General features: G+C 40.1%; 1 protein-coding gene across 1 annotated transcript in view; it reads left to right on the top strand.

The window, feature by feature from the left end:
* The first annotated feature begins 728 nt into the window (after nt 1–728).
* Nucleotides 729–26,659, top strand: part of RAB1A (RAB1A, member RAS oncogene family) — a 56,233-nt gene continuing 30,302 nt past the window's right edge. The window contains exon 1 of the mRNA XM_066378141.1: nt 729–963. Within this exon, the coding sequence (XP_066234238.1) occupies nt 941–963 (23 nt within the window). The 5' untranslated portion in view covers nt 729–940. The remainder of the gene's footprint in view (nt 964–26,659) is intronic.

Consider the following 26,659-nt stretch of genomic DNA (forward strand, 5'->3'; position numbering starts at 1 on the left):
GCAAGAAATTAGAAAAGAAAATGGTATTGCCTGTAGAGTTACGTGAGGAAGAAAACTTAAAGAAAGGCTTCGTGTTTTCCAGAGACACAAAGTTTTCAGCAGAGGCCCCTTGACTCATCTTCGTCCTTATAGCGGACGTCCTGAAACCAGCCCGAAAGCTTAAGCTTCAAGCTGGTCAGGCCAGTAAAAGGCGCACGGCGGACAGGACCTGCCAGGAGAGTCCTCCAGCCCCCTTCCCTCCTCTCCTCCTCCTCACGTGAGATGCCCTTTAGGTCCAGACCCCTTTCTCTTCACCCTACAGAATCCCTTGATCTTTCCTCCACCCCCTTCCTCCGTCGGCCGCCAGCACCGCCCTCTGCCCCTTCCCACCCCTCCCCTCCCTTCGGGGGGCGCTGACTCTCCCGGCTGCCACGTCTCACTGATGACATCACCAGGGCCGCTCGGCCTTAGCCAATCCGCTAGGGGGAGTCCGAGCGAAGTTCTAGCGAGTCAGCGGGGAAGGGAGCAGGGAGGGGCGGAGGGGGGCGGTGAGAGTGGAGAATGGGGTGGGCGACAACCCCTCAAGTACGCATGCGCCAAAAGCGCGGGGCTTGGCGGGAAGCTGAGTCCTGGTCTGCGCACCGTGCCGCTAGTCTCCATCGCCCACATACGCACAAGCAACACTCTTTCCCGACATGCCACGCGGTGCGGCCGCCCTCTGAGCTCTGTAAAGGCCCTTCGGTCTAAGGCTTTCCTATTTCCTGGTTCGCCGGCGGCCATTTTGGGTGGAAGCGATAGCTGAGTGGCGGCGGCTGCTGATTGTGTTCTAAGGAGACGGAGTGGGGGAAGACGTTTGCTCTCCTGGAACAGCCTATCTCATTCCTCTCCGATTACCCGTGGCGCGGAGAGTCAGGGCGGCGGCTGCAGCAGCAAGGGCGGCGGTGGCGGCAGCTGCAGTGACATGTCCAGCATGAATCCCGAATAGTGAGTGCAAGAGAGCACCGGTCGGCTGGGTCCGTGGGCCAGCTTCGGAAAGCTTAAAGGGGGCAAGGAGGGCTGCGGGGTGAGGGTCCCGGTCCCGGCCCCGGCCAGGGTGAGGTGAGGCTGATGGGGCTGAGGGGCTGGCGGCCGGGAGTCCGGGCCCCATTGTCTGACGGAGGAGGGCGGCCTCGGGGAGGGGTCGGGCCGGAGGGGTGAGCCGCCAGGGCCTGGACCGGGTCCGGGTGGAGGCCTGAGTGCCAGGTCGGTGCGGGGGAACAGTCCGCTGAGAGCGGCGGGGCGTTTGGGAGTCCGTGGTGGGGCGGTGGGGAGGAGTAGCTCCTCTCGGAGGCAGTGAGTTTGGAAGGAGGACTTATTTTTAAGGGGAGAGGACACTGTCAGACTCGGCGCCCGCACTCTGCGGAGCTGTCAGAATCGTCTGGGTGGAGAGCAGTGTACTTGTAAATCCTGAGCTTGTTGGCTCCCTTCCATCCTCCCCGCCAGGTTGTAGGTAATATGGATGTTTTTCATTTTTCAGGACTACGTGGGGTTGAGGGGAATGGGTGGATGATAGACGAAATTTGAAATTTGTAGTTTTCTTTTTAAATTATTTCCTAGAGTTTTTCAAGAACTCGCCAGGGCCATTGTCTTCCTAAAATATAGAGGACACTAAAATCATTTTGTGTCGTGTAGCTCTAGAAAGAGAAAGACTAAAATCTTAGGAACTTCTTTTCTGATATTAATGAGTTAAAGGAAGACTTTGCTGTCAAGTTGAAAGAGAAACGAGTGGGCCCTATGATAGATCTGTAGGTTTTGGATTACCTACTTGAATGTTTGCAGATAGGGAATGAGGTTCCATGACGTGTCATGAAAAGTTAATGCATTTCTTTTTCTTGCTTACTCAAGAAGTCACCACAGCAGATGTGACACACCTGGCACTTTTCCTGGGAACTAGTGTTCCCTTTCCTTGGGAAGACTTGGTTGGGCTGTCTTAATGGCCCTTAAAAATCCTCCTACAGTTTACATACATAAATTAATGAATAATTGGAGGAGATTTAATTGGTATTCCTCCTCGGTGTCAGAAGGGTTTGGGGGACAGGGTGAATATTTATTTTTAAAGGAGAAATCAGTAGTTGTTCTAAAAGTTGAGTTTATTTGCTGCTTTGTCAATTAAACATTTCCCCTACAAGGTCCACCCATCAGTTTAGCTGACTGTCATGTGTGTGTCACGTGGCTCTTGCAAAATGCATTCTGACTTCAAGTTTTGTAATATTGTGGTTTGATGCTAAAATGTCCTCTTTTTGTACTAAAGAGGAGCCATAGTGTTCTATTAAAATTGTATAAGCTTTAAGAATTTGAGGATAGTGTCCTCGTAGTGTCATACTTGCTGAGTTGGCAGTTTTACAATTTATTTATGAAGAGTTCCAAGGACAAAGTTTGTTTTGCATAGTTGGGTACAACTGATCTTAAGTTCCCTAATTTAGTAATTTTCCTGGCAACAATAAAGTACATGAATTTGCCACTTTCTGGTGGTTTGTAAACCTCTTTTGTTCAGGAGATTTCTTATATTTGCTACTGCATATATTTAATACTGTAAATAGATTTTGTAGATTAGTTGAACAGAGCAGTGACATAGTAGCCTCTGAGTATTTCTCCTTTGTAAAAATAGGGTAATAGTCATTATTCCTATGAGGGTAGTTGTGAGATTCAAGTACTATATGTGTAAAAATTTGGAAAACTGTAAGAGTACACTAGGTGCTCTACATCATTATCATGTAAGACATTCTAGTAGTGCTAGGATTTAGGAATGTAATCCGTACTCTCAAGGAGCTAATAATGAAATATAGAAAGTGGGTTTTATGTATGTCAAGTATCAGTAGATATAGCAAGTTCCAGATGTGCACCGTGGATTGGAGCAACAAAATTTCAAAGGAGGGTAGAAGTTGGCTATTGGATTCAGGAAGGAAAGAAAAGAGACCTGTTAGGCAATTATTATCAATAGTTTTGGAGAAGCAGAGGTAGTGAGGAGGATATTTCAAGTGGGAAGAAGAAAGAAGATTAAATGGCAAGGATAGTAATTCTTAAGTAAATACAGTGCCAAATCGTCCTTCCTTTGAATTCTCTGGGTTAATAACCTCAACAGAACCAAACTCCAAAATCATGTTTGTATTTTTCCTTGCATCAAATATGCCAGTACCTGGCCTGCTATATTTATGTTCTATATCATGTCTGGCAAAATAATCTAGGAGTTTTGGGAAACCTTCTGAAAAGCATTAGTGAAAAGTACTTCAGGAGGGTGAGTGGTGGTTGTGGATATTTTATAGTGGAAGCTCACAAGGGCAACTGGCAAATTTTTAGCCATCTGATTTAAGCCGTTTCTGTCTTTAGTAAGATTTGTTGTCATAAAAGTAATTAGAGAAAAGAAGGAAATTATTAGTTTTATCACCCAGACACATTTAGTTGAACACCTTGTTCTAAACTTTAAAATTTTACATTTTTTCTTAAATTAAAATTTTTAATGATTTCATGATGGGGTTTTTTTTTTTTAAGATTTTTCTTTTAGATTGCTTATAGAGAGACAGGAAGGGGGCGGGGAGAGAGAGAATGGGAGGGAAGCATTCATTTGCTGTTCCACTTAATTGTGCCTTCATTGATTGCTTCCTGTATGTGCCTTGACCTGGGATGGAACCCACAACCTTGTTGTTTGGGGACAGTGCTCTCACTGACTGAGCTAATCTGCCAGGTCCTCCATGATGGGTTCTCGACAAAAGAAAAAGTTTGGTTCTGGAACAGGATTTTAGATTTGATTACCTGTTGGTAGCTTCATTACTGAATGCTTTAATTTTATGATCTTTAAGTTGTAAGCTTTTGGTTTTGGAGTGAGCAGAATAAGAAATATGTCAGTCACTGATTACATTTTAAGCTGTCCCTTTGACTATTATTTTTCTGATTTGGAAAAATTGGAAGTCCAGGGTTATCTTTATGGTAGAAATTAAGGGTAATAATGACTGACTCAATTTTAAGTACAAACAAAAAAGCAAATGGAAGTTAAATCTGAACAGTGGGAAAGGATGGGAAGTATCAGAGCTTTCTTTTTTTGGAGATCCAAAGAAAGATTTTGATTTCCTGAGCTAGGTGGTAAAGCAGGCAGTGATTATTTCAGCACACTGGTTAAGAAATATGTACTTAACATTATTCTCATACCAGAAACATTTTTCCTAATCTATTAGCTTCTAGTGGGTTTTTTTAGTGTCAAGAAAATGATTTTGGCTGCTTCATCTATGAGGAATGTGTTAAGAATACAGTATGTGTACCTATCATGAACATACCAATTAACTGTAGTATGAAGAACTATAATAGTCTACTTGGATCAACTGTGCAGAAGAATTTTATACTAATTACCTTGTTTTTAGAGTTAGTTTGCTTTATAAAACCATAGCTCCAGATGATATTGAGATCATGGCTCAAGATTTAATCAGTCTTTCAAACTTCTTCTGTTGTGGTGGACTCAAGAAACATTCGACTTTTTATTTTCTTTTTCTCCAACATTGTGCTTTGAATAAATCTTTTAACTTATATATTTGAAAGTAAAAGCAGATTAATTAGATCTGTTATGTATCTGATAGTATATTTTATTAATGACTATATCATTACTTACTTTCATATAATTTTTAGTTAAGGATTTTTTTAGAAAAGCTGAAAATCAACTAAAAGTAAGTTGTCTTTATTGGTTGTCTTGATGACTTTTTGGTATTGGTAATGGTTTGAAAAATTCAGAAAAGTTTATAAAGAAGAAAAATAACCAGTATTTTCACTATCAAGAATATGATTTCTTTAAAAAAAATTTTTAATTAATTAATTTTTATTTTTGAGAAAGAGTTATTGCTTTTTCTATTTGTTAATGCATTTATTTGGTTGATGCTTGTACGTTCCCTGCCCAGGGATCGGACCCATAACCTTGGCATATATTTATGACGTTTTAACCAGCTGAGCTACTTGGCCTGGGCAAGAATATGAGTTCCTAATGTATATAGAGAATCAACATATATAGTACTTTGGCTAGTGTAAGTTTCTAGTAGCTATGTAGAATTTCCACAAAATGCATCTTAAGAGTTTTGTGTCAATGAATGATCTTATAGTATCATTTAAAGATAATGGAAATTTTGCATTTAAAAATTTCTTATTCATTAAATTTAGTTAAAAAGACATGTTGACAGTTTCTTACATATTCCAGAAAATAAATCATTTAAAGCTTTTTTAAAAATATTATCTTAACAATGGACAAACTTAAGAATCAAGTGTTGCCTGGCCTGTGGTGGCAAAGTGGATAAAGCGTTGACCTGGAATGCTGCATTCGCCAGTTTGAAACCTTGTGCTTGCCTGGTCAAAGCACATAGGGACAAGCAATTGATGAGCAACTAAAGTGAAGCAACTATGAGTTGATACTTCTCAGTTGTCTCGCCCCTGTAAAATCAATAAATAACAAACCTTCAAAAAAAAAAAAGTGTTTTCTTGCCAACTCTTTAGTTGGCTTTAAAAGAGAATTTTGCTGAGTAATTTTTTTTTTTTTTTTAATCCTGGAAGCAATTTTAGTAATTTATTTGTGTGCTAATATCTTGTTAATTCACATCCTGTTAGCAATTGTTTGGCAGTGTTTTCTCTCCTTGGCATTTTTGGACTATACACATATGATGATTTTACTATTTGCAGTTGTAGTAGTTAAGTTTTATTTTTGACTATTAAGAATAGCTTCATGGTCCCGGCAGTATAGCTCAGTTGGTTGGAGCATCGTCCCAGTGCACCAAAGTTGTGGGTTCGATCTCCTGTCAGGACATGTACAACACTTAACCAGTAAATGCACAACTAAGTGGAATAACAAATCAATGTCTCTCTCCCTTCCTCTGTCTTTAAATCCAATAAAAATAAATTTTAAAAGTTAAAGAATAACTTCTTTGAGTTGCTAATGTTATCTACTTTTTGTCTCTTCCCTAATAATGAAAAAATGTAGGTTTCAAAAAATCTTTGAAAAGATTTACTAAAAAAATACTTTGGTTTAAGATGAAGAGAAATAAAAAATGGGTGTAGGATTCCAGTGAATGAGATATTTTAGATGGGTAGCTTATCAGTTTTACCACTTTTTTAATGGCATTTTGGAGTTTTGAGATTTAGGCAAAATGCCCACACTTTATTATTATTATTTTTTAATCTTAAAGGGAAAGGGAGAGGTCAAGACTATTCCACTGATTTCCTGTAGAGGGTGGGGCTGAGATTGTTTCTTTGATGTCTGAAATATAATTCAGGGAAAAAAATCTAGGGCTTGGCTTTTCTGTGTAACTACCCTATGAGTGTTTCAGATTATAAAAGTGTAATGGTGGAATATTGGGGGGGGGGGGAAGAATTCTGAGGCTATAACAAGCCAGAGGACAAATGCTTGTTGACTGACGTAAACATGTGAAGTATGGTATAAAGCAGTGGTCCCCAACCTCCCGGGCCATGGACCGGTATTGGTTTGTGGGCCATTTGGTACCGGTCCGCAGAGAAAGAATAAATAACTTACATTATTTCTGTTTTATTTATATTTAAGTCTGAACGATGTTTTATTTTTTTTAAATGACCAGATTCCCTCTGTTACATCCGTCTAAGACTCACTCTTGACGCTTGTCTCGTAAGTTCGACAATTATATTTAAAAATACCACAGTTTTTACGCTGGTCGCATAATATTATTTTGTGCATTTATTCGTCCTACCCTAAAGACCGGTCTGTGAAAATATTTTCTGACATTAAACTGGTCCGTGGCCCAAAAAAGGTTGGGGACCACTGGTATAAAGAATTAGCAAATGGGAATTTTCCTTGGTACTTTTGTGACTGGTTGGTTCAGTTAGTAAGAACACCCTGCTTTTTAACTCCAGGATTGTGATAGGTTCCAATTAAATTTATCCATGTTTGTAGATTTTTAATTCTGACAGGTAATGTTAAATGTGAGTGCCTTAAGAGGACAGAGGGAAAGGGGATGATAGGATGGGATAAATCTGAAGGAAAGGGGGAGGGAGATGTTGGGAAGGGGTCAAGGGAGATGTTGAGGGGAATACGGGGGTGGGGGAATGCATTCCCGGTGACCCTAGAATCTATGTAAACACAATAAATAAAATTTTTTTAAAAAAGAAAAAAGTGTGAGTGCCTTTGCTCACAAGGGGACCCTGTCTTTGGAAATATTTTAAGATAATAGTAGCTACAATTAGTGCTTACTCTTGTGTGCTAGCCACTTGGGTCTTTTGTTTGTTTTTTCTTTTTTTAGAGAGAGAGAAGAGAGAGAGAAAAGATGGGGGGAGGAGGAGAAAGCATTAACTCATACAAATTGCATCTGGTATGTGCCTTGACCCTGCAAGCCCGGGGTTTTGGACTGACAACATCAGCATTCCAGGTCCATGCCTTTAAAAATTATTTTATTTTAATTTATTGATTGATTTCAGGCAGAGAGGAAGGAAGAGAGAGAGACAGGAACATTGATCCGCTCCTGCATGTGCCTTGACTGGGGATCGAACTGTCAATCTCTGTGCTTCAGGGCAGTGCTCCAACAAATGGAGTTATCTAGCCAGAGCTCCATGTCCATGCTTATCCACTGTGCTACCATAGTTCAGGCTGTTGGTTTATTTTTCTTGGCTAGGGTTTTTACACAGTGCACTTTGTTCACTCTGTACCTCAGATTGTGAACTTTACAAATAAACATAGTGAATTATATAATTGCAGTTTTCTAAGAACAGTAATGGGTTTAACTTGTCTGAATGTATTTATTTTAAGTAACAATAACTTGTCTGAATATATTTCCTTTAAGTAACAGTAGTACTTAAGTGGAATTTTCTTGTCTTTTCCACTCTGCCTATAGATCAGGGGTAGTCAACCTTTTTATACCTACCGCCGCCCACTTTTGTATCTCTGTTAGTAGTAAAATTTTCTAGCCGTCCAATGGTTCCACAGTAATGGTGATTTATAAAGGAGGGAAGTAACAGCAAGTTAAAGCATCTAATAATAATTACTTACCAAGTACTTTATGTTGGATTTTTGCTAAGTTTGGCAGAATAAATCTTTATAAAACAACTTACTATAGTTAAATCTATCTTTTTATTTATACTTTGGTTGCTCTGCTACTGCCCACCATGAAAGTTGAAATGCCCACTAGTGGGCAGTAGGGACCAGGTTGACTACCACTGCTGTAGATATTTTGTAACTTGATTTAGGATAGTAGTTACTCTTCATTTATGGTCGTGTACCCTTAGGAGCATTTGATGATCCCTGTGGACCTGCTGTCTGTGTGCACACATATTTATAACATTGCATAAACTTGCAACTTGTTCACACTGCCTGAGCCTATTCAAAAACCTCAAGTTAAGAATGCCTGATTTGCCTGACCTCTGGTGGTGCAGTGGATAAAGGGTCAACCTGGAAAACTGAGGTTGTGGGTTTGAAATCCTGAGCTTGCCTGGTCAGGGCACATATGGGAGTTGATCCTTCATGCTTCCCCCCTCCTTCTGTCTCTCTTTCTCTCTCTCCCTAACCTCTCTAAAGTGAATGAAAAATGTTTAAAAAGAAAAAGAATGCCTGACTTAGGAGACTGAAAACAGAAAAGAGAGTGCTTACTACCACTCTGGAAATGTAGAAACTAAGAGTGATAGGAGTTTAATTTTATTTATTTATTTATTTATTTATTTATTTATTTATTATTTTTCTGAAGTGAGAAGCAGGAAGGCAGAGACAGACTCCTGCATGTGCCCTACCGGGATCCACCCAGCATGCCCACCAGGGGGCGAAGCTCTGCCCATCTGGGGTGTTGCTCCGTTGCAACTGGAGCATTCTAGCGCCTGAGGTGGAGGCCATGGAGCCATTCTCAATGCCCAAGCCAACTTTGCTCCAGTGGAGCCTTGGCTGTGGGAGGAGAAGAGAGAGAGAGAACAGAGGGAGAAGAGTGGAGAAGCAGATGGGCGCTTCTCCTGTTCCCTGGCTAGGAATCGAACCTGGGACTTCCACACGCCGAGCTGACGCTCTACCACTGAACCAACTAGTCAGGGCAAGACTTTAATTTTAAATCTGGTATTAGTTTTAAATCTAAATAATTAGTTTTAAAATGAGAGGTTTGTTTGGGCATTGCTTTATTTTGATGAACTATTCTATGCTTTTCTTCTCTTTCTTTTTTAATGCTTACCTTTCTGTTCCTCATTAAATTACTTAACTATGAAGTGTTTCTAAGAGTCTTTAAACAAAGGCACACTGAGTTCACAGCACATTAGCTTTCACATTAAGAACAATAGGTTATCTCTAGGGTCCTTACTACGTTAAAGTCGAGATGGCTGTAGTTAGGATAAATGCCTAGCTAAATACAGTGTAATATAGTCTTTTTTTTTTTTGTGACAGACAGAGAGGGACAGACAGGAAGGGGGGGAGAGATGAGAAGCATCAACTCTTTGTTGTGGCACCTTAGTTGTTCATTGACTGCTTTCTTTTTCTTTTTCTTTTTTCTTTTGTATTTTTCTGAAGCTGGAAACGGGGAGAGACAGTTAGACTCCTGCATGCGCCCGTCTGGGATCCACCCGGCATGCCCACCAGGGGCGACGCTCTGCCCACCAGGGGGCGATGCTCTGCCCCTCCGGGGCGCGTTGCTCTGTCACGACCAGAGCCACTCTAGCGCCTGGGGCAGAGGCCAAGGAGCCATCCCCAGCGCCCGGGCCATCTTTGCTCCAATGGAGCCTTGGCTGCGGGAGGGGAAGAGAGAGACAGAGAGGAAGGGGGGGTGGAGAAGCAAATGGACGCTTCTCCTGTGTGCCCTGGCCGGGAGTCGAACCTGGGTCCCCCACACGCCAGGCTCTACCGCTGAGCCAACCGGCCAGGGCCCATTGACTGCTTTCTTATATGTGCCTTGATCAAGGGGCTACAGCAGACCGAGTGACCCCTTGCTCAAGCCAGCGACCCTGGGCTTAAGTTGGTGAGCCTTGCTCAAACCAGATGAGCCCGCACTCAAGCTGGTGACCTCAGGTTTTGAACCTGGGTCCTCCGCGTTCCAGTCTAATGCTCAGTCCACTGCGCCACCACCTGATCAGGCAGTATAATATAGACTTAAGTGGATTACAGTATATTGAACTTACAAAAATAGTTAAATAGCTAGGTTTATATAAGGACATTTGAAGCAACTTTGTGAAATATACATTGCGTAGATTGGTGGCTAGCACCTGTTCTCATGAATAACATTTGTGTTCATCATTTACTAAAGCTAAGGAAGTCTGACCTCCAGAATTTACTGTGCTCTTTTGAGCAAATTTACTAACACAGATGTTCTAAATTAATTTAAGCTGTGAATCACATTTTTCTTTATATTTGGTCAGGTCCTGTGTGCTAGTTCATAGATGCTTTGATTCCTTTTGATAGGTTTTTTTTACATAAAACTTCACATATTGACTGACATTTTTATCGTCTGAGTACGTATATAAAATATGTCCTTGAGGGAATGTGGTGTGATAAAAAGAACATACCATTTGGAGTTATAATCCCTAGGTTTAAGTTTAGACCACCACTTACCTCATACAAGTCATTTATTCCTTTGAGTCTGTTTCTTTATAAAATGTGATTAGTTCCATCTCAGTTGATTCTCAAGAGTAAACTGTACAGTGCTATACAGACACGACGTGTATTCTAGTAAGGGCTGTTAGAATATGTGTAAATGTCAGGTGGTTTCAATTTAAAAATTTTTCTTACACATTTGATTATTAGACATCTCTATCCTTGTGTGCTTTAACAGTTTTTTCAATACAGGCTTTTAAGATCTTCCGGAGAATGTATATGTATACATACATTGGGTGTGTGTGTGTGTGTGTGTGTGTGTGTGTGTGTGTATACACACAGCTAATTCACCTAGAAAGAAAGCTTGGTTAAGAAAACAGTCAGCCCTTTCTTTATCATCAAAGTATGCTAGGATTTGAGGTGTTTTTCTGTTTTTATTTTTTAATTATGAAATATGAACTGTGTTGCTAGGTGCTTACCAATTAAGGAGATGACTCATGCTCAAATAGGCATAATCAATATAACAGTATTAGCACAAATTAAATCTTGTGATACTTCTAAAGAATTAGGATGGCAGGATAGACAGTGCATAATATTTGGAGGAGGAGCCTATGATTTCTTGTGTGTGTATGTGGGGGTAAAATCCAGGATCTGTGATTTGTTTTTTTAACAGAAAGTTTTAGTTACGTTTATTTAGCTGGAAAGGAATAGAGCACTGAGAAGGACTCTTCAGAACCCTTGATGCTATCTAGTCCTGGGATGAGGTCAACAACTCATCCAGAAAATTATGTATGTATATTATTTTCCTTAACTCTGAAGAAATATTGCTCTAGTTTTACAGATGAGGAAAAAGTCAGAGAAGAGTTAAATGGCTTGTCCATAAGCATTCAGTGTAAATAATTGGAATTTTAACTCAAAGGCCCCATAGATAAAATTCACAGTCTATCTCTGCTGTTTCCAGTTTACTAAATGTGGTCAGCATCTACAAATTTACATTTTAAGCTAGTTAATTTGGCAACTAACAGTTTTATAGTCGATTACTTTTAAAATTTGTGAGCAGAGAGGTATTTTTATCTTTTTATTCATTGATTTGAGAGAGCAAGAGAGACACATCGGTAACAGTTGTTGGTTTACTTTGTTATGCATTCATTGGTTGATTCTTGTATGTGTCCTGACTGGGAATGGAACCTGCAACCTTGATGTATCTATCAGTCCAGGGCCCAGAGAGGTCTTTTTTAAAATGTTAGAAAGGGTTTGTGAGTTACATATTATGAACAGGCCTTTGACTTTCCCCTTCATATCTTGTTTTGGGTTGATATTTAAAGCTTCTTTAGGCTTGAAGTTAACATATCCATTCTTAGTTTTTCTGCCATTATGACTATCCTTAAGTATGTATACTAGGAGCCTTGGAAGTTATGGTTGTCTTTCTGTGAATAAAGCAAGTGAAACAGAGAACAGCCTTTTCTCTTGCTGTAGAGGGCATACTTGCTGCAGACTGTGCTACTGTATGTATGTGTTGTTAGGTATTTGGAGTTGTGAGTGGTGTCATCATAGTACTTTTAACTATTAGTAATTTTTAAACTTTTGATTATACTGGTAAATTGTGATACTTTGTCATCCATCTTCTGAACAGAAGCTTTGAATATATAGCTTCAAAGTTTTTGCTTATTGCTCTTAAAATTTTCATCAAGTCATCTCGTGGGCCTCACCAGGCAGTGGCACAGTGGATAGAGCATCGGACTGGGATGCGGAGGACCCAGGTTCGAGGCCCCGAGGTTGCCAGTTTGAGCATGGGCTCATCTGGCTTGAGCAAAAAGCTCGCCAGCTTGGACCCAAGGTCGCTGGCTCAAGCAAGGGGTTACTCAAGTCTACTGAAGGCCCATGGTCAAGGCACATATGAGAAAGCAATCAATGAACAACTAAGGTGTCGAAACGAAAAACTAATGATTGATGCTTCTCATCTCTCTCCATTCCTGTCTGTCTGTCCCTGTCTATCCCTCTCTCTGACTCTCTCTCTGTCCCTGTAAAAAAAATAAATAAATTTTTTTCATCAAGTTATCTTGTGGGCCTGACCAGGCAATGGCGCAGTGGATAGAGCGTCGGACTGGGACGCGAGGACCCAGGTTCGAGACCCTGAGGTCGCCAGCTTGAGCCCGAGGTCACTGGCTCGAGCAAGAGGTCACTCGGTCTGCTGTAGCCTTCCAGTCAAGGCATATATGAGAAATCAATCAACAAACAACTAAGGAACCACAATGAAGAATTTATGTTTCTCATCTCTTTCCCTTCCTGTCTGTCCCTATCTGTGACTCTGTCTCTGCCATCCCCCCCAAAAAAAAAAAAGTTATCTCGTGGTTTGGGTGGAGGAAGGAAAATTAATAGTAATTGCCACTTATTGTGTTTCTATAATATGCCAGGCTCTGTGCTAGAGATTTTAGAGGCATTATTTCTAATCTTGACAAGAAATCTAATTGGGTGGTAGAAGATGCTAATAGAACCTTTTTACAGATGAGAAAATTGGTGGGCACCTTGCCTCAATTATAGCTAGTATGTGATGGTACCTGAATTCAAATACAGCCTTTCCAGCTTTAAAATCCATGCAGGCTTTGCCTCTCCAGTGTTGGCACAGTGGATACAGCATCAACTTGGAACACTGAGGTCCCTGGTTTAAAACCCCAAGTTCGCCAGCTTGAGTGTGGGCTGGTCAGCTTGAGTGTGGGCTGGTCAGCCCCCCCCCCCCCCCGCAAGGCACATACGAAAAGCAATTAATGAACAACCTCAGTGAAGCAGCTATGAGTTGATGCTTCTCACTCTTCTCCCTTTCTTTCTCTCCCTTCCTGATTCTCTCTCTCTCTCTCTCTCTCTCTCTCGCTTAAATCAATAAAAATTAAAAAAAAAAAAAACACGCAAACTTTGAAAGGTAGAAAGGTGGAGGACATTTGCACCTCTTCCTTGGCATGTTTTTCAGCAACTATTTGTTATATAGGTTGTAAGACAGTTTACTCATTTGTCGTCTTATATGACTTGTCACTACCAAAGTTTCCCTCATTTTTAGGATGCCAGTTTAAAATTTTTGGAACACTGTTCAGATCAGCTAAAATGGATCCTAGAAAATTAATCTATTGTCTCCAAATATAAAAAACAACAACAGGCCCTGGCCGGTTGGCTCAGCGGTAGAGCGTCGGCCTAGCGTGCTGAGGACCCGGGTTCGATTCCCGGCCAGGGCACATAGGAGAAGCGCCCATTTGCTTCTCCACCCCTCCGCCGCGCTTTCCTCTCTGTCTCTCTCTTCCCCTCCCGCAGCCAAGGCTCCATTGGAGCAAAAGATGGCCCGGGCGCTGGGCATGGCTCTGTGGCCTCTGCCTCAGGCGCTAAAGTGGCTCTGGTCGCAATATGGCGACGCCCAGGATGGGCAGAGCACCGCCCCTGGTGGGCGTGCCGGGTGGATCCCGGTCGGGCGCATGCGGGAGTCTGTCTGACTGTCTCTCCCTGTTTCCAGCTTCAGAAAAATGAAAAAAAAAACAAAAACAACAACAACATGCCTGACCTGTGGTGGCACCATGGGTAAAGCATCTGCTGGAATACTGAGATCACTAGTTCAAAACCTCAGTTTTGCTCAGTTAAGGCACATATGAGAAGCAACTACTGTGAGTTGGTGCTCTCCTTCCCTTTTCTCTCCCCCATAAAATAATAAATAAAATCTTAAAAAGAAAGAAAAGCATGTAACCCTGGCTGGGTGGCTCAATGAAAAAAACGTCATCCTGACACCTAGGTCGTGGGTTCTGTCTGCGGTCAGGGCACTTATGAAAAGCAACCAGTGAGTGTGCAACAAAATGGAAGCACCAAATGGAACAACTAAGTGGAACAAGTTGATGCTTCTCTCTCTCTCTCTCTCTCTCTCTCTTTCTTCCTCCTCCATTCTCTCTCAAATCAATGGAAAAAAATTTTTAAATTTATTTTTTAGAGACAGAGTGAGTCAGAGAGAGGGATAGACAGACAGGAATGGAGAGAGATGAGAAGCATCAATCATTAGTTTTTCATTGCGCGTTGCAACACCTTAGTTGTTCATTGACTGCTTTCTCATATGTGCCTTGACCGCAGGCCTTCAGCAGACCGAGTAACCCCTTGCTGGAGCCAGCGACCTTGGGTTCAAGCTGGTGGGCTTTTTTGCTCAAACCAGATGAGCCCGCATTCAAGCTGGCGACCTTGGGGTCTGGAACCTGGGTCCTCTGCCGGGGTCCAGCCCCGGGGGGGATCCAGGGGTCCCACAGGAAGAGACGGCGTCGGCGAAATCGAGTGAGAGAGCCGAATTCTTTTCTTTCTCTTTATTCTCCGGTTAGCATTTACTGCCAGGCATCTCTGCTCAATGCTAGTATAGCTCCCTTTTTATACACACACACTGAGTTACAATTACATGGTGTTAATCATTGCTTCTGTTTCACTATGTTTACATGTTTCTGGATAGCAGTTAATTTATATCTATAAATTACAAACCAGGTAGCAAATCATTCAAAATACAAAATAACTTGAATAGTGATAACAACATCGGTAAAAGCTTTTAAGGTATTAGTACTAAAAGTTAACTAACTTTACTGCTGTTGTGAGTTAAGGGGCAGAGAGAGATTAGCAGACGAGATTATTAAGGACTAACAATGGACAACCGTTTGCTCAGATAAATGGCTTTGAGTTTAAGCAGTGTCCTACTTTTTCTCACAAGATTCTAAAAGGCTTGCCTATAAAGAAATTGACAGAACATTAAGAATAGCTTTCACCCAAAGATATACAGAGTGCACTTGCAAGATAGCCTAGTAGCAACATAAGACATTAATTGTTATTACTTCTATGGATTTTCCTACATTTCTCTCATTATTAAAGAATTTTTTGAAAGTATGTAAATCTTATGAGAACATCTCATTGAGAAAGCCTAGCAATTGCCTTTAGTCAAAAGACAATTCTCTTAGTAAAACATTCTTTTCTTGCTGACTGCGCTTTCATCCTAGGCCACACAATGGGCCATTTTATTATACCTTACCTAAGATACTATTGTCTAGTCAAATATTACTTATTTATTATATTTAAACACTAGTTAAGTTCTACCTCTATTCTTCTCAGAGTGTATCACTATCTGCAGATCAAATAAGCAAGAAGAAAGGAATGTTTCTTTACTCTATTACATGAAAAGGCTAGGAGGAAAAATGTTGAATTAAGTGAAGGCCGAGAGGTGCTCTGTACACAGCCACTGCCTCCTACCTAGTCACAAGTCATGATTAAGAAGGAATTCTCCTACAAACTTAACCCTTTACGAGGGATATCATAGCCAGCCTCTTATGTCTATGAGCCCAGTTCAAGGGGCTTACAGGCTTTTCTGTGGAACTCACACCCTCTGTCTCATTTCCAAAGAAATTACTACAAATCTACAGGGAAAGTACGGTACTATTATCCCTGTGCCACAAATAATAGCACACACCCAGAAAAAGGGGGGATATAAGGCCAGATTAATTCAAAAGATTAAAGGGGGAAGTATCATGCCTTTCCTTGCGGTGACTTTGTCAACCCGCAGCTGTTGGTCTTTACTGCGGTGACTCTATCTTCTTTTGCTGTGACTTTGTCAACCAGCAGTTGTGAATCTTCTTCTGCTGTGACCTAGTTAGCCAGCATTAGTGGATCGGCTCCCGACATCTCCCCCTTTTTTATTATTTAAATAAAGCTTTTGTATTTTCACCGCTATTTCCCTGTGATTGTTGTTTAAAAGTCGGAACATGACTGGAAGGACAAGAAGAGTGATAATTGCCACAGCTATTATTATGCCTATATCAGTAGCCAGAGAGGTCAGGCCATGCATAGAAAACATACTTTTAATGTTTTCAACAAATTGATCAGCTACTTCTGAGGCAGAGACTAAAGAGCCTGAATGTCCTAAGTTTTGTATCTGCTGATGTAATTCCCTCAAATCTAAACTAATATCACTATTATTCCATACACCTAACAAATGATTCTGTACATTATTCCATGCTATGATAGACTGATTGTATTCTAAAGGAGTCACACATATCCACCTGAATCCTGCATGGCATCTAAGAGTCATTCTAGCTTTCATAGCTAACAACTCATTACATATGTGAATAAAAGCCTCTTCTAAAGCATTCACTTTCAATTCTAACTTCCTATCTATAGTCTCCTGTACTGCTAATGCAAGAGATATATTACGAGATAAACTATCCACATGATTTGCAGTGTGAACTGATTGAGCTAAAGCAGTGGTGGAAGCAGCTACAGATCCTATAATAGCAATAAGAGCAGTAATTCCTAAAATCAATTCGGCAACAAATCGCTTTCCTCGATGGTGAGCAAGCGCTTCAGAAGCAGCCTGTAGTGCATGCAACCCTGGGTCATCATACCAAGGCTGAGACAGACTAACAGGTAACATCACATAAGGTGGCTGCCGCAAAATAAACATAACTTGAGCTTTGGTGTCATAAGATAGACAGTTTGTTAAAACACAGCGAGAGCAGGAAATGCTAAATATAGAATTATAAGTACTAACAGAAAGATTACTGTCTATTGTAGCAATCAAGAGTACATAAGGAGCCGGTACACAAGCCTGAACAAAAATATTCTGAGCAGGATAAGGGTAAGGCCTAACTAAATATGCTGGTGCAGCAGCTGCAATTAGCTGCCAAAGCTTTGTTTGATACCTGGTGATTAATTCATCCTGATAAGTCAGCTGTGCAGGTATCCATCCAGCAGACTGCCAACGTGTGACGATTTTATTTAAAGGATTATATTTATCTGACCAACTGTAATCGTCTTTCATTTTCTGCACTAATTTTCTATAATCATATTCAGAATAAGGACTAGACCAATCTTGTACAGTGAAATTAACAGCATATGCAGTATAATTCATATAATTGTAATATGCACATTCTTGCCATGGGGGAAAACCAAATCTATTCTCTACAGACCACCAGTAAGGCTCTTGAGTTGCCTTTTTTGGTGGATAAAGTTCACATGGGTGAAATCCCTTAGGAGGCAATGTAACAGGATTATACTCATGGGTGTCAGGGCCTCCAGGCATTAAAATTGTGAGAGACCATAAGTCTCTTGTTGGGTGTCCAGGTTTATTGCTTTTAGGAGAGTCAGTCAAAATAGTCTTAAGTGTAGTAGGAAAACACCCAGAAATCTTGCGAGTATTATTAAACATAAAACATATAGGTACCTTATCCGTTTTCCTATGAAATGAGAAATTTGAATTAGTTTTATGCATAATAAAAGAACTATATGATCCTCCCAAAAACTTAGTATGATTATTAAACACAGGTATATCATCTCCTCCCCAAGTAACAGGCTTAACTAATGGTGGATTTGGAATATAAGCCCAATAAGATTTGTTTTGTTCAGTAGCCTCAACATTAAGTACCTGAATTGAAAGTACAGCTAGCATAGCAATAAACATATTAACAGGGTTACGCTCTATATTTTGTTGACGACAAATTGAATCAGCCCTTTCAGACAACGCCTTCAACTGGCCCCAGGTTGGTGGGTTGACAGTTCGAGTAGAGCGAGCCATCCGTTGATAGGGAGGTCGTCTAGCTTCCTGTAGTGACAATCGCTGTATCCCTCGAGTAACAGGATTATACAAAGAGTTCCTTGATGGCGTTTGCTGGAAAGTCACTGGTGATGCGGGTGGCACAGGAGTCTCCTTCTGGCTGGGAGGGGGCAGCAGATTTCTAGAAGTCTTAGTGGGATAAATTACTGATTGTCTTTTTAGAAATTGCAGCAGTGGGCAAGCAGGAAGATGAAATAAAACCTGCCCTGTAAAATTACTAAAAGCAATCTGAATTTAGATTCACAAATTTTTGACAAAGCGTGGGACTGTTTTTCATTCCCTGGGGCAATACCTTCCATTGATATCTCTCATAAGGTTGTTTAAAATTTTCTGATGGCAGACTAAATGCAAACCTTCGACAATCCTGTGTAGCTAATGGTATAGTAAAAAAGCAGTCCTGTAAATTTATAACAATTACACTGTAGCTATGAGGCACCGCAACTGGTGAGGGGTTTAAGGGTTCTTATTTACCTATATAAATCATTTCCGTATATCTGGAACTATTTAGAAAAAGACAAAACAGCGTTATTAGCTGGATCAAACAAAAGAGGGTAAAAGTTTGCAGAAGAAACAGGTTCAGCATCTCCTGTAGGATTCCAGCATCTCTCAGCTGTTGAATAATTCTGTATATCAGCATTTAAAAGAAATTTTTTAAAGTAAGAAGCACGATAAAGAAGATTTGCAGGAGTTTCAGTATACGAGTTTTCTATATTCATAAAAACATTTCTACTTCATTAATTAACAGGCAATTTAAAGAACACATTAAAGCTGGAAAACTCTAGTGACTTTTATTATTTTTCTATAGTAAAAAAATCTATACCTTTGTTAGGCAAATCTACTCTGCTTCATGCTCTGTAGCGGCAGCAAGAGCCTGAAGCTTGAAGCAGTTTAGTCAAAATTAACAAGTCTTTAGGATTTATATTTCATATTATTTAAATTTAAATGAGCGCGCTTTACTTGTTTCAATTAAAATTATAAATTGGTAGGGATGATATTTTATAATATTAGAGCCGGCATATTCAATTTTTGTATGTAAGAACTTAAAAAATCACATTTAGACAACATTAAACAAAGACCAAACACAAACAAGAATCAGACAAAGTAGACAAATCAGACAAATTGGAGAGAAACCCGGGATTTTAGAGATTAGAGTATGGCCTGCTTGATTTTTACACAGGGCAATTTTGACTGGAACATACTGGATAGAAACTAAACAGAACTCTCTCTTGAAAAGTTTCAAGAACGGCCGTTTATGAGATTTTGTTTAGCTATATCCAAACAGGTGTTCCCTTTGCCCTCTTTTCAGGTATAGAACAGGAAAGAAATAAAATGAGTTGAGAGAAAGAGGAGAACAAAAAAAAAACTGTAATTTTTCCAAACTCTTAAGTTTTTCTATTTTACTAAAGAAAATCAGATAATAACACAATTTTAAAACTCATCTCAGTTTTCTAATCATTCTTGACTTCTAATAGCTGCTGCAACCTGCAGCCGGAATCCCTCCATTTCAACCCCCACAAGAGGCTTGCTTCTCATATTTTGCATGGAGGCATGGGTGGTTCAGTGGTAGAATTCCCGCCTGCCACGCGGGAGGCCCGGGTGAGGTCTGAGACAGACCGGAGTTGACAAATGGATTCAGGCTGGCCCCAATTGTTATCGGGGCCTGAGGCTGGCCCCCTTGCCAGTTTCCCTGGTTGCTACTTTGATTACTTGTCAGATTTGAATTATGTGGGGGCTGCCATTCTATTCCTAAATTTGGTCCTAATGGCTGTCCGTTTTTGTGAAATTTAGAACGGCACTGCTTTGCCCAATGATATCCTTTTTGACAGCGTGGACACAAAGTCTTAGGCAATGGGACATTATTATTAGCATTATTAATTACGGGAGCTGTCCCTTGCACTCCTGGGCCTGCTTGCCCACTCTTGTTAGGGCATTGTCGGCTAAAGTGGCCCGTTTGATTACAAGTAAAGCAAGTAAGACTTCCCTTAGAGGAAGCTTCATTGACAGAAGGCATTTTTCCTTGATACATAGTCTTAATAAATTGAGGATACGTTTCTCCTTTTAAAGCTGCAGCAATAGTTACTCCCTGAACAAAAGCAGGATTTACATCCTGACAGGCTTTGATGAAATCTCCTATCGTTCCTTCTCTCCTCACTGACCGCAACATAGCCTGGCAAGTGGAATTAGCATTTTCATAAGCCAACTGTTTAATTATAATATCTCCTGCCGCCTCATTTGAAATAACTCTTCTTACTGCTTGAATCAACCGAGCAACAAACTCCTCATAAGGTTCATCACCTTTCTGTTTTACTCCTACCACAGTAACATCTCCACCAGACAAAGCTGGCAACTTTCTCCAAGCTGATATAGCACAATTATTCACTTGTATCAAAGCTGGTTTAGAAAGTTTTAACTGTTCACTAACATCAGCAAATTCTCCTTCTCCCGTAATCATTTCTCTAATCACAGGATTATGTGTCCTCCTGTTCCTAACTGCCTGTTGTTTAGCTTGCTCCTCATATTCAGCTCTCCAAAGGAGATAATTTCCTCCAGATAAACAAGCTTTAGCCACTTGTTCCCAATCATAAGGAGTCATCCAATTATGAGAAACTGTTTCCACCAAAGACATAGTATAAGGAGAGGTGGGTCCATATTGACTGCAAGCCATTTTCAACTCTTTCAATAATTTATAAGAAAGCGGCTCCCATGTAGGATCCTCCTCATCAAATTCACCAGCCACAGCCACAGGGAAACATAATGCCAAATCAGTTTCCCCTTGGTCGCAAGAAGCTTGAATTGCCTTCTGCAACCCTGTTAACCCTGATGATTTTTTCTTTTCATTAACATCTGGTGATTGTACTGGTAGAGGCAAAGACATTTTAACAGCCTTATTTTCATCCTTTTTGTCAGTCTTGGAGGGATATAATATGGGCAAGACTGTTTTTGACTTCCAATCCTCATTATCCCTATTATATTTAGCTGCCTCATTTTCTAATTCAGCCTCATCTTTTGGAGATAAATGATTTTCACTATCATCCTGATGTTTACTTAATTTTAAAGAGGCCATAGCATGATTTGTAGTATCTTGAGACTGCCTTTTACTTCTAATTAACGGAGTCTCTTCTTTTGGAGGAGCAGTTGCCTTAGAAAGTTTATGCATCTCATGTTCTGGATTTAAGGCATCTTTAATCAAGCTCCATAAAGCAAATGTATCAACTGGAACCTTTTCTGGTCCATGTAGCTCATAATAAAGTTTTAAATCTTCTCCAACTTTAACCCATTTCTCGAAATCAAGCGTTCCCTCATCTGGAAACCATGGAGAACATTTTTGTACGAATTTCATAAAACGAGCTACTTGTTTAGAGGAGACCTTAACTCCTTTTTGGGAAAGTGTATACTTAATAACTTTCATAAAGAGTCTTCTTTCTTTAGACTCAGTATGGCCCATGACTTCTCAAAATCTTAAGTTCTGAAATTCTCCACCTATCCTCACCCTGTCTTTCTTACAGGGGGGTCTGCAGCACCCTGAGTGGAGTCCTAGCCGTCCCGAGACAACGAGGGGGGATTACCTGTAGGTCCCTGTTCGGGCGCCAAATGCCGGGGTCCAGCCCCGGGGGGGATCCAGGGGTCCCACAGGAAGAGACGGCGTCGGCGAAATCGAGTGAGAGAGCCGAATTCTTTTCTTTCTCTTTATTCTCCGGTTAGCATTTACTGCCAGGCATCTCTGCTCAATGCTAGTATAGCTCCCTTTTTATACACACACACTGAGTTACAATTACATGGTGTTAATCATTGCTTCTGTTTCACTATGTTTACATGTTTCTGGATAGCAGTTAATTTATATCTATAAATTACAAACCAGGTAGCAAATCATTCAAAATACAAAATAACTTGAATAGTGATAACAACATCGGTAAAAGCTTTTAAGGTATTAGTACTAAAAGTTAACTAACTTTACTGCTGTTGTGAGTTAAGGGGCAGAGAGAGATTAGCAGACGAGATTATTAAGGACTAACAATGGACAACCGTTTGCTCAGATAAATGGCTTTGAGTTTAAGCAGTGTCCTACTTTTTCTCACAAGATTCTAAAAGGCTTGCCTATAAAGAAATTGACAGAACATTAAGAATAGCTTTCACCCAAAGATATACAGAGTGCACTTGCAAGATAGCCTAGTAGCAACATAAGACATTAATTGTTATTACTTCTATGGATTTTCCTACATTTCTCTCATTATTAAAGAATTTTTTGAAAGTATGTAAATCTTATGAGAACATCTCATTGAGAAAGCCTAGCAATTGCCTTTAGTCAAAAGACAATTCTCTTAGTAAAACATTCTTTTCTTGCTGACTGCGCTTTCATCCTAGGCCACACAATGGGCCATTTTATTATACCTTACCTAAGATACTATTGTCTAGTCAAATATTACTTATTTATTATATTTAAACACTAGTTAAGTTCTACCTCTATTCTTCTCAGAGTGTATCACTATCTGCAGATCAAATAAGCAAGAAGAAAGGAATGTTTCTTTACTCTATTACATGAAAAGGCTAGGAGGAAAAATGTTGAATTAAGTGAAGGCCGAGAGGTGCTCTGTACACAGCCACTGCCTCCTACCTAGTCACAAGTCATGATTAAGAAGGAATTCTCCTACAAACTTAACCCTTTACGAGGGATATCATAGCCAGCCTCTTATGTCTATGAGCCCAGTTCAAGGGGCTTACAGGCTTTTCTGTGGAACTCACACCCTCTGTCTCATTTCCAAAGAAATTACTACAAATCTACAGGGAAAGTACGGTACTATTATCCCTGTGCCACAAATAATAGCACACACCCAGAAAAAGGGGGGATATAAGGCCAGATTAATTCAAAAGATTAAAGGGGGAAGTATCGTGCCTTTCCTTGCGGTGACTTTGTCAACCCGCAGCTGTTGGTCTTTACTGCGGTGACTCTATCTTCTTTTGCTGTGACTTTGTCAACCAGCAGTTGTGAATCTTCTTCTGCTGTGACTTAGTTAGCCAGCATTAGTGGATCGGCTCCCGACAGTCCTCTGCATCCCAGTTCAATGCTCTATCCACTGCGCCACCACCTGGTCAGGCATGGGGATAGTATTTAAAAATTGCTTGGCTATTTTCTTAAATTTGGTAATGGAGTATTTTACTGTTTATTTTGACTAACAGGCTGCTTTATCCATAGCTGAAGGTTTATTTATTTATTTATTTTTAATCTCAAAGCTAATATGTGCTCAATTAAATTCAACAGTATAGAAAGTACATGTATCTCTGAAAGTTCTTACCTCTTTTCTGCAGCCTGATCAGTTTTGAATTGTGTTCTGTGGAGCATACTTACGTGAGTGAAAAACATAAGTTGATGTCAAACACAATTATTGTAGCTTAAGTTTTTATTAGTCATTCCATACCCCAAAGGCTAATAAAATAGTGTGTAGTTTAATAGTGAATTAAAGTTTATTTGACCACTATATATTAATACCATAATCATGATTTTCTTTTAAATTTGATATATGAACTTTAGCTTTAGGCTGTTTTCAAGTATGATATTTATAAAAAGTAAGATAACATGATTCCTATTATGCAAGTGAATTAGTTTCTAATGAATGAGAACAAATTTAATTTCCATTGAATTTTTTTTAAAATAGGCCTTTTAAAAGGTATACTTATAGCTGACATTGTAAAATTTGTATTTTGGGGCTACTGATTGTTAAAAACTACTCAATTATTATAGTCCTCTTCTGTTTTACTTTGTTTTTTCTTTCTTGGTACAGTGGTACATTGAGATACGAGTTTAATTCATTCTGTAACCCAGCTCGTAAGTCAGTCAACTCGTATATGAAACAAATTTCTTCCATTTAAAATAACTGAAATAGATTTATTCCATTCCAGCCCTGTGAAACATCCCCAAACCATCCTAAATTATGAAAAAAGACATGTTTTTAATTAAGAAACACACATGTATACTTTACCAATGCATAACAAAATATGAAATAAAAGAAAAAAGTGTTATTTAGTACTGTATTCTTACCTTGGAGATAGGTGAGTGCGGCTAACGGAGGTGAATGGCAGAGGAGGGGGGAGGGAGGAAGGGATGCAGGCACTGTAGACATGTAAACTAAAACTGCACTTTCTTAACACTGAATGTAAACTAAAACTGCACTTTCTTTACTTAAAATAAAACCACAAAAACTTAATTGTAAAATAATTCACTTTCTTAACTTTAAACTTAACCTAAACTTAACATTACGTATTTTTCATTTAATCATCACCTGTTTCTGCTTTTTTGTCTGCACTTTCGGCACTTTCACTTGCATGACTTTTGAATAAAAATCTATCCAAAGAGGTTTGCTTTTGCCTACCTTTTAAAATGTTATGGAAATGTGACAAACAAGTGTCATTAAAAAGTGCTGAAGCACGACCAGTTGAAACTTTTTCTGGGTGTTTCTTTTCAGTGAAACTTGAAAGCTTCTCCCACATTGCCAGCATGTCTTTAATTTCTCTTGTAGAAATGACTTCCTCTGACTCTACCTCCTCCTCACTACTAATCTCTTGCAGAAGCTCCGTATGTTGCATCATATGTAGCTCCTTCAAGTCCTCAGTTGAGAGTTCCTCCTCACGTTCCTTGACGAGCTTGTTTACATCACCCTCATCTACCTCCAGACCCATCGACTTTCCGAGGGACACAATGTCCTCCAACGCTTTACCTCGGTCTCGATCTCTGGTTCGAATCCTTCGAAGTCCCTGTCTGCAACAACATCAGGCCAGAACTTTTTCCATGCCAAGTTCAAGGTTCTTCTTATAACCTCTTGCCATGCCAAGTCAATAATGTGTAAACATATCACGGTGTTGGTGTTGTAGTGATCTTTCCAAAACTCTCGAAGGGTTAGATTTGTATTCTCAGTCACCTCCAAGCAGCGGCAGAACAAGTGCTTTGTGTAAAGCTTTTTAAAATTGGAAATGACCTGCTGATCCATAGGTTGCAAGATTGAAGTAGTGTTGGGTGGGAGGTAGAGGACTTTCACGAATTTGAACTCATCAAGAATGTCATCTTCAAGACCAGGTGGGTGGGCTGGAACATTTTCAAGGATTAGTAATGCTTTCATTGGGAGTTTATTTTCTTGAAGATATTTCTTCACTGCAGGACCAAAGATGAGATTTACCCATTCAATAAAAAACTGCCGCGTAACCCATGCCCTAGCATTGGCGCGCCATATAACCTGCAGTTTTTCTTTAAGAATCTTGTGAGTCTTAAAGGCTCAAGGATTTTCGGAATGATACACTAGCAGTGGCTTTACTTTATAGTCACTGCTAGCATTTGCACACAATGCAAGGGCCAGACGGTTCTCCATGGGTTCATGGCCTGGCAGCTTCTTCTCTATAGTGATGAAAGTTCTCCGGGGCAATTTTTTCCAAAACAATCCTGTTTCGTCACAGTTGAACACTTGTTGGGGGATGTAGCCTTCCTTTACGATAAGCGCAGCAAAACATGCAGTGTACTCCTTAGCTGCCTTAATGTCAGCACTCGCAGCTTCACCATGCCTCACTACTGAGTGGATGCCAGATCTCTTCTTGAAATTTTCAAACCAGCCGTGACTTGTCTTAAACGTATCTTCTGCCTCTTTTGAGGTTGATGGTTCTTTCTTCTTCAAGTCACCGTAAATAATATGTTCGTTTTTGCATATTACAGTCTCCGTCACTGTTATCTCCTGCCAGCTCTTTCTCTTCCACCCACACCAGCAGAAGCTTCTCCATTTCTTCATGGATAGTTGTCCTTAATTGGGACAGAATTGTAGTTCTTTCACTGGATTTGCGCTTTTGATGGCATCCTTTTGTTTAAAGATGGTACAAATTGTTGATGTATTGCGGTCGTACAGCCTTGCCGGTTCAATCACTGGTACGCCACTCTCATGTTTTTCTATTATCTCTTGCTTTACTTCTATTGACATCATTCTCTTCTTCTCACCACTGTCCTTTACACTCACTTTCTTCAGCCCCATGATAGCACACAAAAAAAGTTAGTAAAAAATGCAAAAATGATGCAAGAATGAGTACAGCGCACAAGATTCGACTTGATTCTGTGGGTAACACATGAGAAAGAACGAGATGCTGGTGTTGTGCTCCCGATACTGGGCATATGCACCATCTAGCAGCAGCTTCCCAAATCACGACTCGTATCTCAGAATTTCGCTCGGATCTCAAACGAAAATACTGACTGAGTTGCAGTTCGTATCTTAAAAATTGTGTATTGGTCTGCTCGTATCTCAAGGTGCCACTGTATATGTTTCTAAAGGATGGAATGTAGACAGTTGTGTTAATGTCAGTCAGCTTTCTCTTGTGAAATATTTGCTGACCTGTGAACTATGGCTAATAATCCAAATTTTATTGCATAAAAGAAGAAAAGTGTTTATTTTATTTTAATCCAAAAAGTTGTGGTTATATTGGGAATGTGCCAGTGCTATCTGCTTACAACCTTGATGTACTACCTACATAGAAATCATTTGTGTTATGGCAGGTGAGCTGAACAAACTTGCAAGGGTGTTAAGTCA

Source organism: Saccopteryx leptura, chromosome 3 (genome assembly GCF_036850995.1).
Source record: "Saccopteryx leptura isolate mSacLep1 chromosome 3, mSacLep1_pri_phased_curated, whole genome shotgun sequence".
Taxonomy (NCBI): domain Eukaryota; kingdom Metazoa; phylum Chordata; class Mammalia; order Chiroptera; family Emballonuridae; genus Saccopteryx; species Saccopteryx leptura.